The following is a 14,811-nucleotide window of genomic DNA, read 5'->3' as shown; positions in this document are numbered from 1 at the left end:
TTTGCATAAGTATGTTGAAAAAAATTATAAATAAAAACATGGTATTGTATGTGGGAATAAGGCACGTTATAGTGCGTCGAAGCTAGGCGTGGTACAGTATCATCACCAGTAAATGACTAAAGTAATATTATAGCGTGTTGAAATAACGGCAAAATGTCGAAATAGTGTTACGTAATATTTCAACTAAAAGAGGAGAAACATGTTTACTGTAGTTAAAAGAAACTCTCAAATCTTATTTTCAGTGGAGCTCAAATGTTTGCACGCGTGTGTACTCACTGAGCAGAATGATGACGCAGAGCAAGATGGCCACCAGCGCTCCCGTGCTGAGGCCCGCCCTGGCTGTGAGCGCCTCGGCGTTGCACAGCTTCATGTTGCCCTCGCGGTCGCAGGAGCACACTCTGACGGTCAGCGTGTTGGTGCTGCTCTGCATGGGGAACACCCCGTCGGAAATGACCACAGGCACGTGGTAGATGCTCATCTGAAGACTGTTGTAGCTGTTCCTTCGCGTTAGGATCCAGGCCGTGTTGTCTGAAAACAGCAGGATGTCCGGTTACTATGCAGACATCAATGACCTAAATGAATACTTCAATAAACTCTACTCAACATTGGATTTGGTCTGTGAATGTGCTTGAAATTGCTCTTGAATGAAAAACTATAAATCACATCATGTGCAGTACGGCACTCAATGTGGTTAGGTATGAGTGCCTTATGGAAGCATTATGCAGAGGAGTGAAGTGAATGTGAAGACCAGAAGCATCAGCTGAGAGTGAGTTACCTTTGTTATCGCGGACAGAGAAGTTGGCCTTCCCAGCAGCCTCCTGGGCGAGACTGAAGAAGAACCGGTGTCCTCCGAGTGGATCGTCAGGATCTGTGGCGCTCACAGTTTGTATCCTCTGAAATAAGAAACAGGGGATTCATACGTTAAAGGTGGGGTAGGTCATTTTGGAGAAACCAGCTCGAGTGCGCTAGAAATTGAAAATACAGTCGGAAAAAATCTGCCACTTCCTCACAGAGCCCCTCCTCCAACACACACGAACGCGGGCACGAGATAAGTTTGTGCACAGATGGAAGGCTGACAGGCAGGTAGGCCATCCAGTTATTTTAGCCGGGTCGGCTCAAATGATTGGTCGTGCTTTTACAGCGCCACGGCTTCCACAGATGACGTTTTTTGATGGATTTTTTGTCAAAGCACTTCAGATATTCATTGCTATCAGGATGTTAAGAGCATTCCATGCAATATAACAAAAAGTGTTTCTCGAGCCGGTTTCTCAAACTTACCTACCCCACCTTTAAATGTCAGGTATGGGAGCAGAATAAACCCTTTCAAAGTATTAAATTGCTCAATTATCAGTGAAAGGAACACAGCTGGAAACACTGATGTATCAAATGGATTTTGTCGCTGCATGTTGAATACCCAACAAAAGTGGTTGATAAGAATGTGAGTATTACATTTAACATGAAAATAGCTTATCATGCAGCCGTATCCTTTTGAACTTATTTTCACCACTGCAGATGGGACTATTTAATCCTTCTTTGGAAACGGGCATTCATCAACGTGAGATGTGAGCTTAATGCTCCTCATGTATCAGATATCCCACCCATCTTCGTCTAGCTTAAATCACACGTGACAGTTTTTACAGATACTCTCTGAGATGCGCTAATTGCACGGTGAACTGGAAGAGGACTCATAATCCTTGAGGGGAAGTCATGATGAAACTATGACGACTGCTTTGTACCTGATTAGCCTTAGCGTTCTCACACACAAACGTCTCGTAGTTGGTGGCGAATGTTGGAGCGTTGTCGTTGACGTCCAGCACTCGGATGTAAACGGGCACACGGCTGATCTGGCGAGGGTTGTCTAGGGAACACACAGAATTGTTAATGTACACAAATCATTATTTCTTTACCTTTATAGTAGAAGTGTGGATGTTTTCCACATTCTTATATAGGGGGCGAGGTAAAGATGTTATGGATCCAAAATTAAGTACAGAAAAATTAAGAATTCCTCTTTATATTGACAGAAATAGGGGCTTTTTATAGTTGTGCTGAAGAAAAAAGAAAACATTTTGAGTGTATCGGGTGCAGTTTGGTTATGGAAGGTAAATGATGTTCCATGTAAAAAAGTATTCCTGGAAAATATATACAGTGGGGCAAAAAAGTATTTAGTCAGCCACCAATTGTGCAAGTTCTCCCACTTAAAAAGATGAGAGAGGCCTGTAATTTTCATCCTAGGTACACTTCAACTATAAGAGACAAAATGAGAAAAAAAAAATCCAGAAAATCACATTGTCTGATTTTTAAAGAATTTATTTGCAAATTATGATGGAAAATAAGTATCTGGTCAATAACAAAAGTTCATCTCAATACTTTGTTATATACCCTTTGTTGGCAATGACAGAGGTAAAATGTTTTCTGTAAGTCTTCACAAGGTTTTCACACACTGTTGCTGGTATTTTGGCCATTCCTCCATGCAGATCTCCTCTAGAGCAGTGATGTTTTGGGGCTGTCGCTGGGCAACACGGACTTTCAACTCCCTCCAAAGATTTTCTATGGGGTTGAGATCTGGAGACTGGCTAGGCCACTCCAGGACCTTGAAATGCTTCTTACGAAGCCACTCCTTCGTTGCCCGGGCGGTGTGTTTGGGATCATTGTCATGCTGAAAGACCCAGCCACGTTTCATCTTCAATGCCCTTGCTGATGGAAGGAGGTGGTCACTCAAAAATATCACGATACATGGCCCCATTCATTCTGTCCTTTACACGGATCAGTCGTCCTGGTCCCTTTGCAGAAAAACAGCCCCAAAGCTTGATGTTTCCACCCCCATGTTTCACAGTAGGTATGGTGTTCTTTGGATGCAACTCAGCATTCTTTCTCCTCCAAACACGTCTAGTTGAGTTTTTACCAAAAAGTTCTATTTTGGTTTCATCTGACCATATGACATTCTCCCAATCCTCTTCTGGATCATCTAAATGCTCTCTAGCAAACTTCAGACGGGCCTGGACATGTACTGGCTTAAGCAGGGGGACACGTCTGGCACTGCAGGATTTGAATCCCTGGCGGCGTAGTGTGTTACTGATGGTAGCCTTTGTTACTTTGGTCCCAGCTCTCTGCAGGTCATTGACTAGGTCCCCCCGTGTGGTTCTGGGATTTTTGCTCACCGTTCTTGTGATCATTTTGACCCCACGGGGTGAGATCTTGCGTGGAGCCCCAGATCGAGGGAGATTATCAGTGGTCTTGTATGTCTTCCATTTTCTAATAATTGCTCCCACAGTTGATTTATTCACACCAAGCTGCTTACCTATTGCAGATTCAGTCTTCCCAGCCCGGTGCAGGTCTACAATTTTGTTTCTGGTGTCCTTTGACAGCTCTTTGGTCTTGGCCATAGTGGAGTTTGGAGTGTGACTGTTTGAGGTTGTGGACAGGTGTCTTTTATACTGATAACGAGTTCAAACAGGTGTCATTAATACAGTTAACGAGTGGAGGACAGAGGAGGCTCTTAAAGAAGAAGTTACAGGTCTGTGAGAGCCAGAAATCGTGTTTGTTTGTAGGTGACCAAATACTTATTGTACCGAGGAATTTACCAATTAATTCATTAAAAATCCTACAATGTGATTTCCTGGATTCTTTCCCCCCATTCTGTCTCTCATAGTTGAAGTGTACCTAGGATGAACATTACAGGCCTCTCTCATCTTTTTAAGTGGGAGAACTTGCACAATTGATGGCTGACTAAATACTTTTTTGCCCCACTGTATGTGTTGCCAGATTTGTTTTCTATTTGGGTTGTAGCTGTTTAAGGTGAGGTCTACAGGAGGCCTTATAGCGAGATGGATATAGAGACCACTCAGCTGGGGGGCAGTCAGAGCTGAATGGAAGCGATGTGATGAGAGAGTTTTTCTGAAGGCGCACCATAAGTGCTCATCGCTGTGCAGTTAGAGATAGAATAGGAAACATATGCCTGGTAGATTGAAACATTTCAGGATGTCTTGAGATGCTTACAGACCCCCAGGACCATAAATGTCACACATACACTTTACACCATTGATGGAAGGAAATGGGTTGGCTTCCCAACCATATACTGTAGGGCTTTAGTGTGCAGCTGCAGGAAGCGCTGTTTAATTAAAACACTAAGAAAAGGCAAGTGGATTTAATTAGTAATCATTAATTAGTTTAAAAAGAAAGAAAAATCAGAGCAGGAGATTGGTGAGTACGATGTTACTTTGTTGTTGTACTTATGGACATAAAGCTGTGGACATTATATGGGTCAGAAAATAGAAGTCATTTATAATATTTTATAACGTGGAACATTAAGATAAAAGCCTGTCTTGAATATAATTGTTTAAAATAAAAGGCCCAGGCCATGTTTTGAGAGTTCACGTCTTTTGAGTGCTTTTAGGGACTAATATCAATTCCAAAAATAAAATGTTATGGACAGGAAGCAGGTGAAGAGAAAGCTTTTACACTTACTGAACTCTGTGGCGATGACGGAGATGTTGTGCCAGGCGTTCTCTTCTCTGTCCAGCTCCCGGAGGATGAACACTGACCCATTCCCTGCATGGACGTTGAACATTCTGTCCATGTCCGTGCGTCGATCAATAGAGTACCTGCTCAAAAACACACAGAGATCGCCTTTTAAACCCGCGCACTCAGGCTGTGTGGAGTTTAGAGTTTCTCAGGTGTGAACCGGAGTGAAAATGGTCACATTTACGGAAGAGTCTTTGTTCAACTGACATTTTTCATTCCACAAAAGAACGCATTAAGAAAAAGATTAGTTTTAGCATAAATCCAAGGCAGCGTTTGTCCTCAAAGGAACTTTGTTGAAAGGAAGAAAATGGTTTCACCTGCAATAAAAAAAAAGAACGGCAGGAGGCTTCTATACATTCTCAGGCTGATAAAGGGTCACTTTAAAATATATCACAAAAAACACACATTTTCTCTTTACGCTTTGTGTTAGCTAACCACGCAGTTAGTTGCAGGTTTGCGTGCACAACTTTGGGTATAAACGCCTCTGCTGCCACACAAACGAGAGCTGCTCAACATACACACAAACTCACCAGCTGTATCCTTTTACAGAAACCACTCGGGATAATCCAACGGCCTTATTGTCTACGGGCTTAAATGGACTTTTTCATTAATATTGTATCGAGGTCTTATCCAGATTTACCAGGGTATGGTTTCTAGAAGGAGAAGTTGCTTCTGAGCTTTACAAATGTCACCCCATGACATGTCCACAAGTGGAGAAATATCCATTCTGCTTGAAACAGCAAGACATTCACTAACTAGTCGTCTCATTTAGCACATATTATCAAGGAGGGATCGATATTCCCTTTAGTCGCTCACGGCCCCCCATCGAGCCAGCTCACAGCGGGCCGTCAGCTGATCCCTTCCTAGCTGAATTCTGTCTTTAAATCACCTACACATCCAAATGGAGCTTAAACCTGTAGTTCGTGGCTGTGTGTGGTTATTTCCTCCAAGTTGTTTTGTTTACTAGCAATAATTGAAAATATATTGCTATATAAAAAGGACAAAAGCCTGGTGTGGTCGTTGGATTTGACTTTTTCAACTACTGCAACCTGTACATCAAAATGAAGCTAAGAAGGTTTTTAGCTGTATCTGTACGTGTGTTGCAACAATACAACATATGGCATCCCTTCTGTTTTTCTGCTGTTGGTTGTAGGGATACAGATGATGTGGTCTCTCTACCCCACCTGTATAATCAGTTATATTTACCGAGAGATTTGCATAATTATTAGTAATTTTTTAGTGACTGCAATTTGCACAATTAATAACTTGAGTTCTTTCCCTTGATTTCTGTGAATTCAAATGTATTCAAAAGAATTGTCTTGAGCTTACATACGAATACAAACTAACAGAATCACTGGTTAGAACTACAGGGAAGGTTGAGGTGAGTTGACTCAGTATAAAGTATACTGTCAAGGGGGCTAACAGATACATGTTAGCAGCCAGCCCCCTCCACACCCACCCCCACACTCACACACTAACACACACACAGCCAACAGGTTATCCAGTCGTGTTGTTTTTCTCTGCTTCCCAGACTACTGTGATACATCAGTGTGATTAATGGAGTAGCAGGCATCAGGAGGGCCAGCGTAAGAGGGAGGAGACCCCCAAGGGGAGACGATGAACCGGTGCTCTCAATGCACCACCGCACTCCCTTTTCGGCAGTCCCCCCCCCCCCCCCTCTCTACCCTCCTATAGCCCCTCCCCCCAGCTTCTCCTCCTGCATCAAGCATTTGTACTGTCTTTGTCTAAACCCTCCCTCCTCGTCACCTCCTGCCTCGCCTACCACCTCGTCGGCCCCGGCAGTAACTCTAACCTCGTTAAATGTGCGTCGGCCGTGGGCTTTACTAATTGCTTTTCTAATATTCCCAATAATTCAGCTGGCTGAGCCCCCCCCCCCCCCGTCCCCTGATTAATGACGGAGAGATAACAGCGCGCCTCGTCCTGACCGGACATCCAAAGTGCTGCTCTCAGCAGGCAGGCAGCTGGCGGGACGGGAGGCCAGGCAGAAGGACATGGAGGGTTACAGAAATGTTAGTGATCAGCGTGTTGGGACATATATCCTCTTTCATTACATTACATTTAGCTGACGCTTTTATCTAAAGCGACGTACAATAAGTGCGTTCGACCAACAAAATACAAACTTGAAGAAAACAGAATCATATAAGTACATCAGGCTTCATAGAGCAAAAACATTTCAAGTGCTACTCAACTGGCTTTAGGTAAGCCAGTTCTTTATTAGTATATAAGTGCTTTGTTAATGTTCTATTGCTCGAAGTGGAGTCGAAAGAGATGAGTTTTCAGGAGGTGTGTAAGCTCTCTGCTGTCCTGCTTTCCTCCCTACACAAGCTACACGAGCGGCTGGCACGCCACAGTGTTTTCAGAAGGAGACTTTCCAAGAACAAATCAGCAGGAACCCGGCAGAAGTATTGATTTGGGGATTTGCAGGTCAGGAGTTTGAACTGGGCTATATTTAGATGAAAGTTGTTACGGTTGTAAGATGGTTGTTTCAACAACTTTTAAATCAATACATTTCTATGTAAAGCAAGTACTTTAAGATACATTTCAAAATAGGTTTATGTAAAGTATATGGAAAAGCGGTTACATGAAACCAAGACCACCAGAAAACCTGGAAACACAATCTCACCCCAAGGTCCATGAACCAACTATCTCACAAATAATGTATGAGCACTTGAAATATCTTCCTTGTTGAATGCTGTTGAATCACATTTGAAAGCTCCCGAGTAGTTTCTATTCTGCGATAACTGTATTCAAGGTAATGAATGAAGCTGAATTTCAGCAACCTTTTTTTTAAATGACCAACACCACCATACTTTTTTGTGTATGACCATGGTGTCAGTTAATATTTCTAAACCTTAAAAGACAGAATACACTTAAATACATTTTCATGTTAAATTCTCTAAACATTCACGCCAAACTATTAAGCCAAAGACAGGAACACATTATAATATTGCAGCACTTAGACGCTTCATTGACTTCCAGGGCCATTAAAAAATGTTCAAGAGATGACAGCTTTTTAAAACTCTGGCTTATCTTTCCTACTTATGTATAATATTCAAAAAACATTCCTGTTTGTGTGAATTTCCATTTTACGTTTCAAAACCTTGAATATTGATCATGTTTTATGAACTTGCACATCAGTAATGAGTTTTCATGACGGGATGACACTGACTGAATAGCTTACGTTAAGAAATAGGCCTTTCGTACCTTCAAGTGGATCACATCACAATGTGCATGCATGCAGACACCTATGGTTACTGAGGGAATTGTGTTAAAAGTCCATGCCTCAATGTGCTGGTGTCTGCCAGTGTTGTGGCAAGCTAATAAAGATAAGCGTCTCAGTGACTTCCTGATGCCAGGTAGCCCCCAGGCCGCCGAGCCTCCTCCACTGCGCACCTTTAAATGCCACGGGGTAGCTACCTCCTTGATGATCTGCGATAAAAGAGAATGATATCATATTTGACACCTGCAATAAAGTGTTGGAACTTCAACCTTGAGAGCCAACTCCCTTAGTGCATCATAAAAATGAAAAAGTGGAAGACACCTCACTGCCATTACTCCCATTTAATAGAATGCCTGCATAATTTGGGATCTCCATGAAGCAAGTAGTGCGGGTGATATTCTGTCCCTTCTCCGGTTAACAATGCATCCCCTACCAAGGCCTCATTACGTTTTTAATGCAATCGTTATGTTGAAAGAATTCTAAGGGAGAAGATCTACTTTTTACCCTAAAGCCAAATCAGATAGTTTGATATAAAAAAAAATCTTAGCAGTAATTCAAACTGGAAAAGGGAAGGAACTTTAAAAACACATACTTGCCAGTTTTGTATCCAAATCATCTGTCTTTAACCACCTATTAAAGACATTTGATTGGCTCACTTCAACCAATCACATCCCTGTTGATCAACAATGGGGATAAACGTCCAAAATATAAAATAGTATTATAATGACTGCCCTTTCTCTTATTCACCTAGTAGCTTCAATCTGGACTTTTAGCAACATATTTTTCATTGGATAATGATGATTTAAGTATAGGGATGCTCCGATCGATACTCACGCTCTAAACATGCTGATCGCGAGAGCCGATCGCATGACGTAAAATACATGACACTTTTCTCTGTGTGCGGCAAAACAAGCTCGCCAAAATGGCTTCACCGGTCTGGCATTATTTTAAGGTGTCCGAAAAAGACAGTAAAATAGCGGTATGCAACGTGTGTGTGAAGCAGAAATCCTGCAGCTCCGCCCGCCGGACCGGTAAGCGCATCGAAACACACACACAGGGAGAACCAGACCGCAGTTCATTTCCTCATATTCCAAACGAGAAATTACGGTAGCAAATCTATGGGCATAGATATGTCTCATAATAATTTGTGTGAACATACAAATAATTTGTGTGTAAATATGTGATTTGTAAATGTAAAACACCATCCACAAATGCATTTAAAATATTTGCAAACTCACAAATACATTTGCAAATGTAAAACGGATCTGCAAATACGCTAAATATTTTCACAAATTAAAAAAAAGATCTGTGAATATCTCTTTAACATTTACAACTTTTGATCAGGCATTTGTGAATCCATTTTGTATTTGACAACCAAAAATGCGCTTGCTGATCTCAAATCTCTGCTCGTGGATCTCACATTTCTGCTTGTGGATTGTCTTTTTACACACACGGAATTTCGAGACATATTTTCCGCCGGTCTCGGCTAAAATCTACTCGTGTCACTCGGTTATTTTCGGAAACCACGTGATGGCCTGCTGATGACGACATTTCCGCATGATTTCAAAGTAAGAGCATGATGGTTTGTTTAATGCTCTGTTTTTTTATTATAATGAGCAGCGGAACGTTAGATGCATTCTTTATCGCCATCATCATCGTCATCATCGCCATCATCATCATGTTATAGTGATAGTTTATTGGATCAATATAGCATATATCGAGCACTTTCGTTGATGTTGAAATACAGGCTATACGCCACTTTCGGGTCCCGGGGAGCAGCTGGCAGCGAAGCAGCCCAGATAAAACTCTTTCTTCATTGTTTATTGTGTATTCAGTCAAGCGGGAAATGTCGTCATCAGCAGGTTTCACGTGGTTTCCGAAAATCACCGAGTGACACGAGTAGATTTTAGCCGAGACCGGCAGAAAATATGTCTCAAAATTCCGTGTGTGTAAAAAGACAATCCACAAGCAGAAATGTGAGATCCACGAGCAGAGATTTGAGATCCGCAAGCGCATTTTTGGTAGTCAAATACAAAATGGATTCACAAATGCCTGATCGAAAGTTGTAAATGTTAAAGAGATATTCACAGATCTTTTTTTTATTTGTGAAAATATTTAGCCTATTTGCAGATTCGTTTTACACTTGCACATTTATTTGTGAGTTTGCACACAAACTTGTATGTGCTTTATCCTCTGAACCGAACTAATTTACGGTAAAAAACTGATTGTTGGTTCCGGCGCGCGCCATAATAACGTGAGAGAGGCAGAGAGCTGCCTGCAAAATAAATGATGGCTCAAAGTTCACTAAAGAACTTTGTTTTTTTTAAAAAGCCAGACTCCAAGAAGAGCCCCCACTCTCCACGATCATGTTCTGATAACGATGAAATAGCCCCGCCTCCCTCTCCCCACCTCTCCTGCTGCTGGGCTGTCAGAAGAAATGTTAACGGAAACTCTGCCGCACGGTTCCCTCGTCCCGGAGAGGTGGATGTTTTTCATCTGCCGGAGAGATATACACAGGGTTGAGTTGTGACGGAATACATGTAACGGCGTTACATAATCAGAATACAAAAATCAAATGTATTCAGCTGGCGTTACATTTGAAAAAACGAGTAATCTGATTACAGTTTTTTTTTTTACTTTCGTAAACCTGAAGTGAATACATTTTGGAATACTTATTGGAATTATTGGTGGAAAAGTTTCCTCACAAAATGTAATATTCATTACCGGCAGAACTGTGTGCACACTGCACAGCGCTGCAGCTTGTCTGTGAGGCCCCGCCCCCACACGCAGATTAGAGAGAGAGATCTCTTTTAAAATATAATGAAAGTTAGAAACGGAGATGGTTAGATAAAATATGCAACATAACGTTTATGTAGCATTTCTTTATTCGAAGATGATGATGACATTTATAACGGGATAAAATCAAAGTGAATGGCCTGCTGCTGCTGAATGCATGGGGCAAGTGACTGGAACAAGTTGTAAAAGTTATTACATCGTTTCAGATAATAATAATAATAATAATAATAAATAATAATGATAATTCATTCTATTTAGGGGCACCTTTCAAAGCACCCAAGGACACCTTACAATTCATAACATATTCTAAGGAAAGGTTTTAAGAAGTTTTAAGAGAGAGAGCTGTCCAGAATGACACCAAGATGTTGTGTTTGTGCTCTTGATAAGCCATGAAAACAGTAAAATACGTGTCTCCTGTTCACCAAAACATACCCATCTGTTATGGAAAAAGAAAGTATTCCAAAAGTATTCTAAAAGTAATCTGCCACCGGTACCGGCGGGGATTGTTGTTAGCTTCTGATGCGCAGAAGAAAATCTGGCCCACCCTATTTTTTACAGGCCCACCCTAAAGTACATTTCTGCCTATACTACTGCCTAACACACTTAGCTATTTTATCTACCTCTGGAACAAGCTAAACTAGTTATTATAAATATATGTATTCTTCATTGTCGGGTCACTCATTACTGGATCAGTGAGCTGCATGAGATACTGACAGGCTGTCAGGAGAGGGAGAGAGGGGGGAGGGAGAGAGGAAAAGAGAGCGCTTCCGCTCATTTCTCCCGTGTTATTATCCAAAGTGAATGTAAACTTGAATAATGTACATCATTTGAATGTAATAATTAAGTCGATTGTTGTTTGTGGAGGCTCCAGTGAATGAGCCCCAGTAACTGAGTTTTAAACATCACTTTAAATGGAAGATTTAAAGTGATGTTTAAATCTTCCATTTAGGCCCCGCCCACTCGATCGGATCGGCGATCGGTATCGCCCGATACTGATTCCGGCGATCGGCCCCAAAACTGGCGATCGGAGCATCCCTATTTAAGTACAATCGTAACATGCCAAACACTGATATTGTTCCTTGAAGATGTGTGTGTGTGTGTGTGTGTGTGTGTGTGTGTGTGTGTGTGTGTGTGTGTGTGTGTGTGTGTGTGTGTGTGTGTGTGTGTGTGTGTGTGTGTGTGTCTGTGTCTGTGTCTGTGTGTGTGTGTGTGTGTGTGTGTGTGTGTGTGTGTGTGTGTGCGTGCGTGCGCTTCTGTACCTGACGAGGCTGTTTTTGTCGTCGGGGTCAGATGCGCTGACGGAGCCGATGGCGGTGTTCCTGGCCACGTCCTCTTTGACCTCCATGACATAGCTGGCTCGCTCAAACATGGGCGGCTCGTCCACATCCTCCACCACGATCTTAATGGTCGCCTCATCCCTGAAGGGGCCCACGGAGAAGAAGCGAGGGTTGAGGTGGGAATTCTCCACCTGAATACGGAGACTGTACTGTCGCTTCCTCTCGAAGTCCAGAGGCTGCAAAACAGAAAGGACATGTTTGAGTGAGATGTTTCACATACTGTGACATGTTTTCCCTTCTTTCATGGATTAAAAAGACAATTGCACTCTGAGTTGTTTTGGCCTCTAATAGTTGCTTCTGAACACTCATTTGTATGCAGCTGCACTTTAAGCTGTTGATTTTCTGAAAACTAATATCCATTCAGAGCATACTGCCACATTTAATTTCAGGTCAGATTAGGATTGTATTCATTAAACTGGCAATCTTTTTCCGAGCATCGTCTAATTAGCTTGTGAAAAGGGGCTCCGCGTCTTCTTCAAGGACAAACAAGACCGTTGATGGAAACACAGGGGATCACACTAGGGCTGCATTATTTGGTAAAAAAGTCATATTGTGATTATTGTTGGCACTATTGCGATTTGCAATATAATAAAACAAATGGTATCATAGGTATACTTGCTTAGTTATGGAAAGGAAAATGCAGACTACTACCTTTTAGAATGTGTATTTCTAAAGTCATACAAACTTAGTATTTTAACTAAGTGTAAAGTATTGTTTTAATTACTTACCGTTTGACAACATTAAATGAAAAACCTAACCCGAGTGAACAAATGGTATACTTGCTTAGTTAGGGAAAGGAAAATGCAGACTACTTATAATTTTAAAATGTGTATTTCTAAATTCATACATATAAACTTAGTATCATATTACATGTAGGCCTACTGTAACATACAAATAAATTGTAAATTACTATTTTAATTACCTACTGTAACATACAAATAAATTGTAAATTACTATTTTAATTACTTCCTATTTGACAAATAATGTGTGTGTGTACAGAACATTAATCATTACAATGTGAAATTGAAAGATTACATATAGTTATCTTAAACAAGAAAAGGTGAAGTAAATGTACAAAACACTGGATCCTGTACTAGTGGCAAAGTTAGCTCTGATAGCTACAGACGCACCTCACTCAGTTCTAACAACACATCACCGTGAAGACATGACGTACGCAGCGTCCACGCAAGTGTCCGGGGGCGGGAGATGAATGTGATTGGTTGTTGGTCGATCTTCAGACGCCGCCGTGTGGACGGCCGCTGCGTCCCCACTTACACATTAGCTAGAAAGCTAACCTGTAGCTGTCTTTATTTTTCGTAACTTTCGCTGCCGCCGTGCATTCTTGTATTTTTCTCTGTGTTGTTTCAGGTGCTGGTACACTTGCGTCGTGTTTCCGGATGGTGTAGCAACTGTTGTTTGCGTTTTTAATAGAAAACTTCACTGTAGCTTAATTTACTTAATTTAATCCATGCATGCAACAGGTTGCGTGTTCATTTAGCATTAGCATCCGTTCCTCAGTGGATAGTCATGTGACCAAACAAGGCAGATGGTTCACTGAGCCTGATTGGTCGGCTCTGCAGCATGTGCGTGCATAATAATTAGACTGCGCACACAAATTATAGATTTTTCGAATTCGCAGATTCGCTTACGCACACTTTTTAGTTAATTCAATCGCTTCCATTTGGGGTGATAACATAGATAATAGTACTGATAATCGCAGAGGGTCATATCGCGATTGCAATGTCGATTAAATACAAATAATGACGTTTAAAGGCCTTTGATAAACTGCTGCCATATCCTGAATATATTGTGAGTGGTGTGGCTTTACAAACCATAACATTGTTGGGTTATTGTACAGCATTACACATGATTAAAGTTATAGCCATGAAATCTGGTAAGAAATGTGTTTTGTTAGCATGACACTAACATTAGACAAATAATGTATACATTTACATCGTTTGCTTGGACTTATAATTGCAGGTATTGAGTATACTGTGGTACACATTTTCCATTGTTCTTTGTTATTTTTCTTCCAACAAAAATATGCAAATTTCTTGGATGTTTGTGCGTTTCAACTCCATTTCCTGATCCCTGCCACACTCTATGAAACAATGAATCACAGTTGTCTCTCCATGTCTGCTCGGTGACATCTGTTGTTTTTTTCATTTTAGTCGTTAAATGAAGACATCAGTGTATCAGATAAGTGTACGATCAACAAGGGAGATATTGCAGTTTGACGAGTCAGTTGATGTTGAGGCTTTAGTGTGCTTTTTTTCTGACTGATGGAAAAATACTGATAATACTTTGTTTTTAAGGGTGTTATTGTTAAGTTGCTCACATTGTATAATTTGAAATGAATAATAAGCATGTATGATTAAAAAGAACATACAAAGAAAAAAGGAAAATAGTTAAGGTTCTGGTGAGCAATACTTTTTCTACATTTATGTTATATGATAAGTTCACATTGAGTATGATAAAAGCAGACAGTTTACATAGTTATATAGTGGATTTATGCTAGACCTCCTCTGTTGGTACACACTTCTATTTGACCAATTTGTTTGCTTAAAAGGAAGCAGCATTTTTATTTTTCACGTGTGATCCAATAATGCTGCATCTACTGTACACTCCTCTTACATCCTATCATTTAATGGACTGAACACAACGATTGGTATTATTCCGCACAGGTTGGCGAGATGTTTTCCCTTTTATGTTTACTTCTATGAACTTTTTGAAGTTGTAGACACTGAAGGTATCCCCCCATTCATGGCAATAATTGGGGAGCGGTGCATTTTAATGAATGTGCGCCCGGCGCTGAGCGGGAGCAGCTAGATCAGAGTGAGCTCCTCGCAGGCTGCCTGTACATATGAAAGGATGGCGGGTCCGTGATCGCTGGAAACAAGCCGTTTTCTGAAGCCA

The 14,811-nt window shown here is 41.2% G+C and overlaps 1 protein-coding gene across 3 annotated transcripts in view; it reads right to left on the bottom strand.

Annotated features, from left to right (window-relative positions):
* The window catches only part of LOC117465691 (cadherin-6-like), a 55,508-nt gene that overhangs the window by 3,588 nt on the left and 37,109 nt on the right, over positions 1-14,811 (bottom strand). For 2 of the 3 annotated variants that reach the window (XM_034108658.1, XM_034108659.2), the window contains exons 7-11: positions 11,818-12,071; positions 4,465-4,601; positions 1,737-1,858; positions 776-893; positions 277-528 (exon numbers count right to left, since the gene is read on the bottom strand). In XM_034108658.1, coding sequence (XP_033964549.1) covers positions 277-528; positions 776-893; positions 1,737-1,858; positions 4,465-4,601; positions 11,818-12,071 — 883 coding nt within the window. Of the gene's footprint in view, positions 1-276; positions 529-775; positions 894-1,736; positions 1,859-4,464; positions 4,602-8,596; positions 8,672-11,817; positions 12,072-14,811 lie in introns of those variants that run through there. The other variant, XM_071206892.1, reaches the window with a different exon arrangement.

The sequence above is a fragment of the Pseudochaenichthys georgianus genome, chromosome 20, assembly GCF_902827115.2.
Source record: "Pseudochaenichthys georgianus chromosome 20, fPseGeo1.2, whole genome shotgun sequence".
NCBI classification, from domain to species: Eukaryota; Metazoa; Chordata; class Actinopteri; order Perciformes; family Channichthyidae; genus Pseudochaenichthys; species Pseudochaenichthys georgianus.
This window is presented reverse-complemented; position numbering and strand designations above follow the sequence as displayed.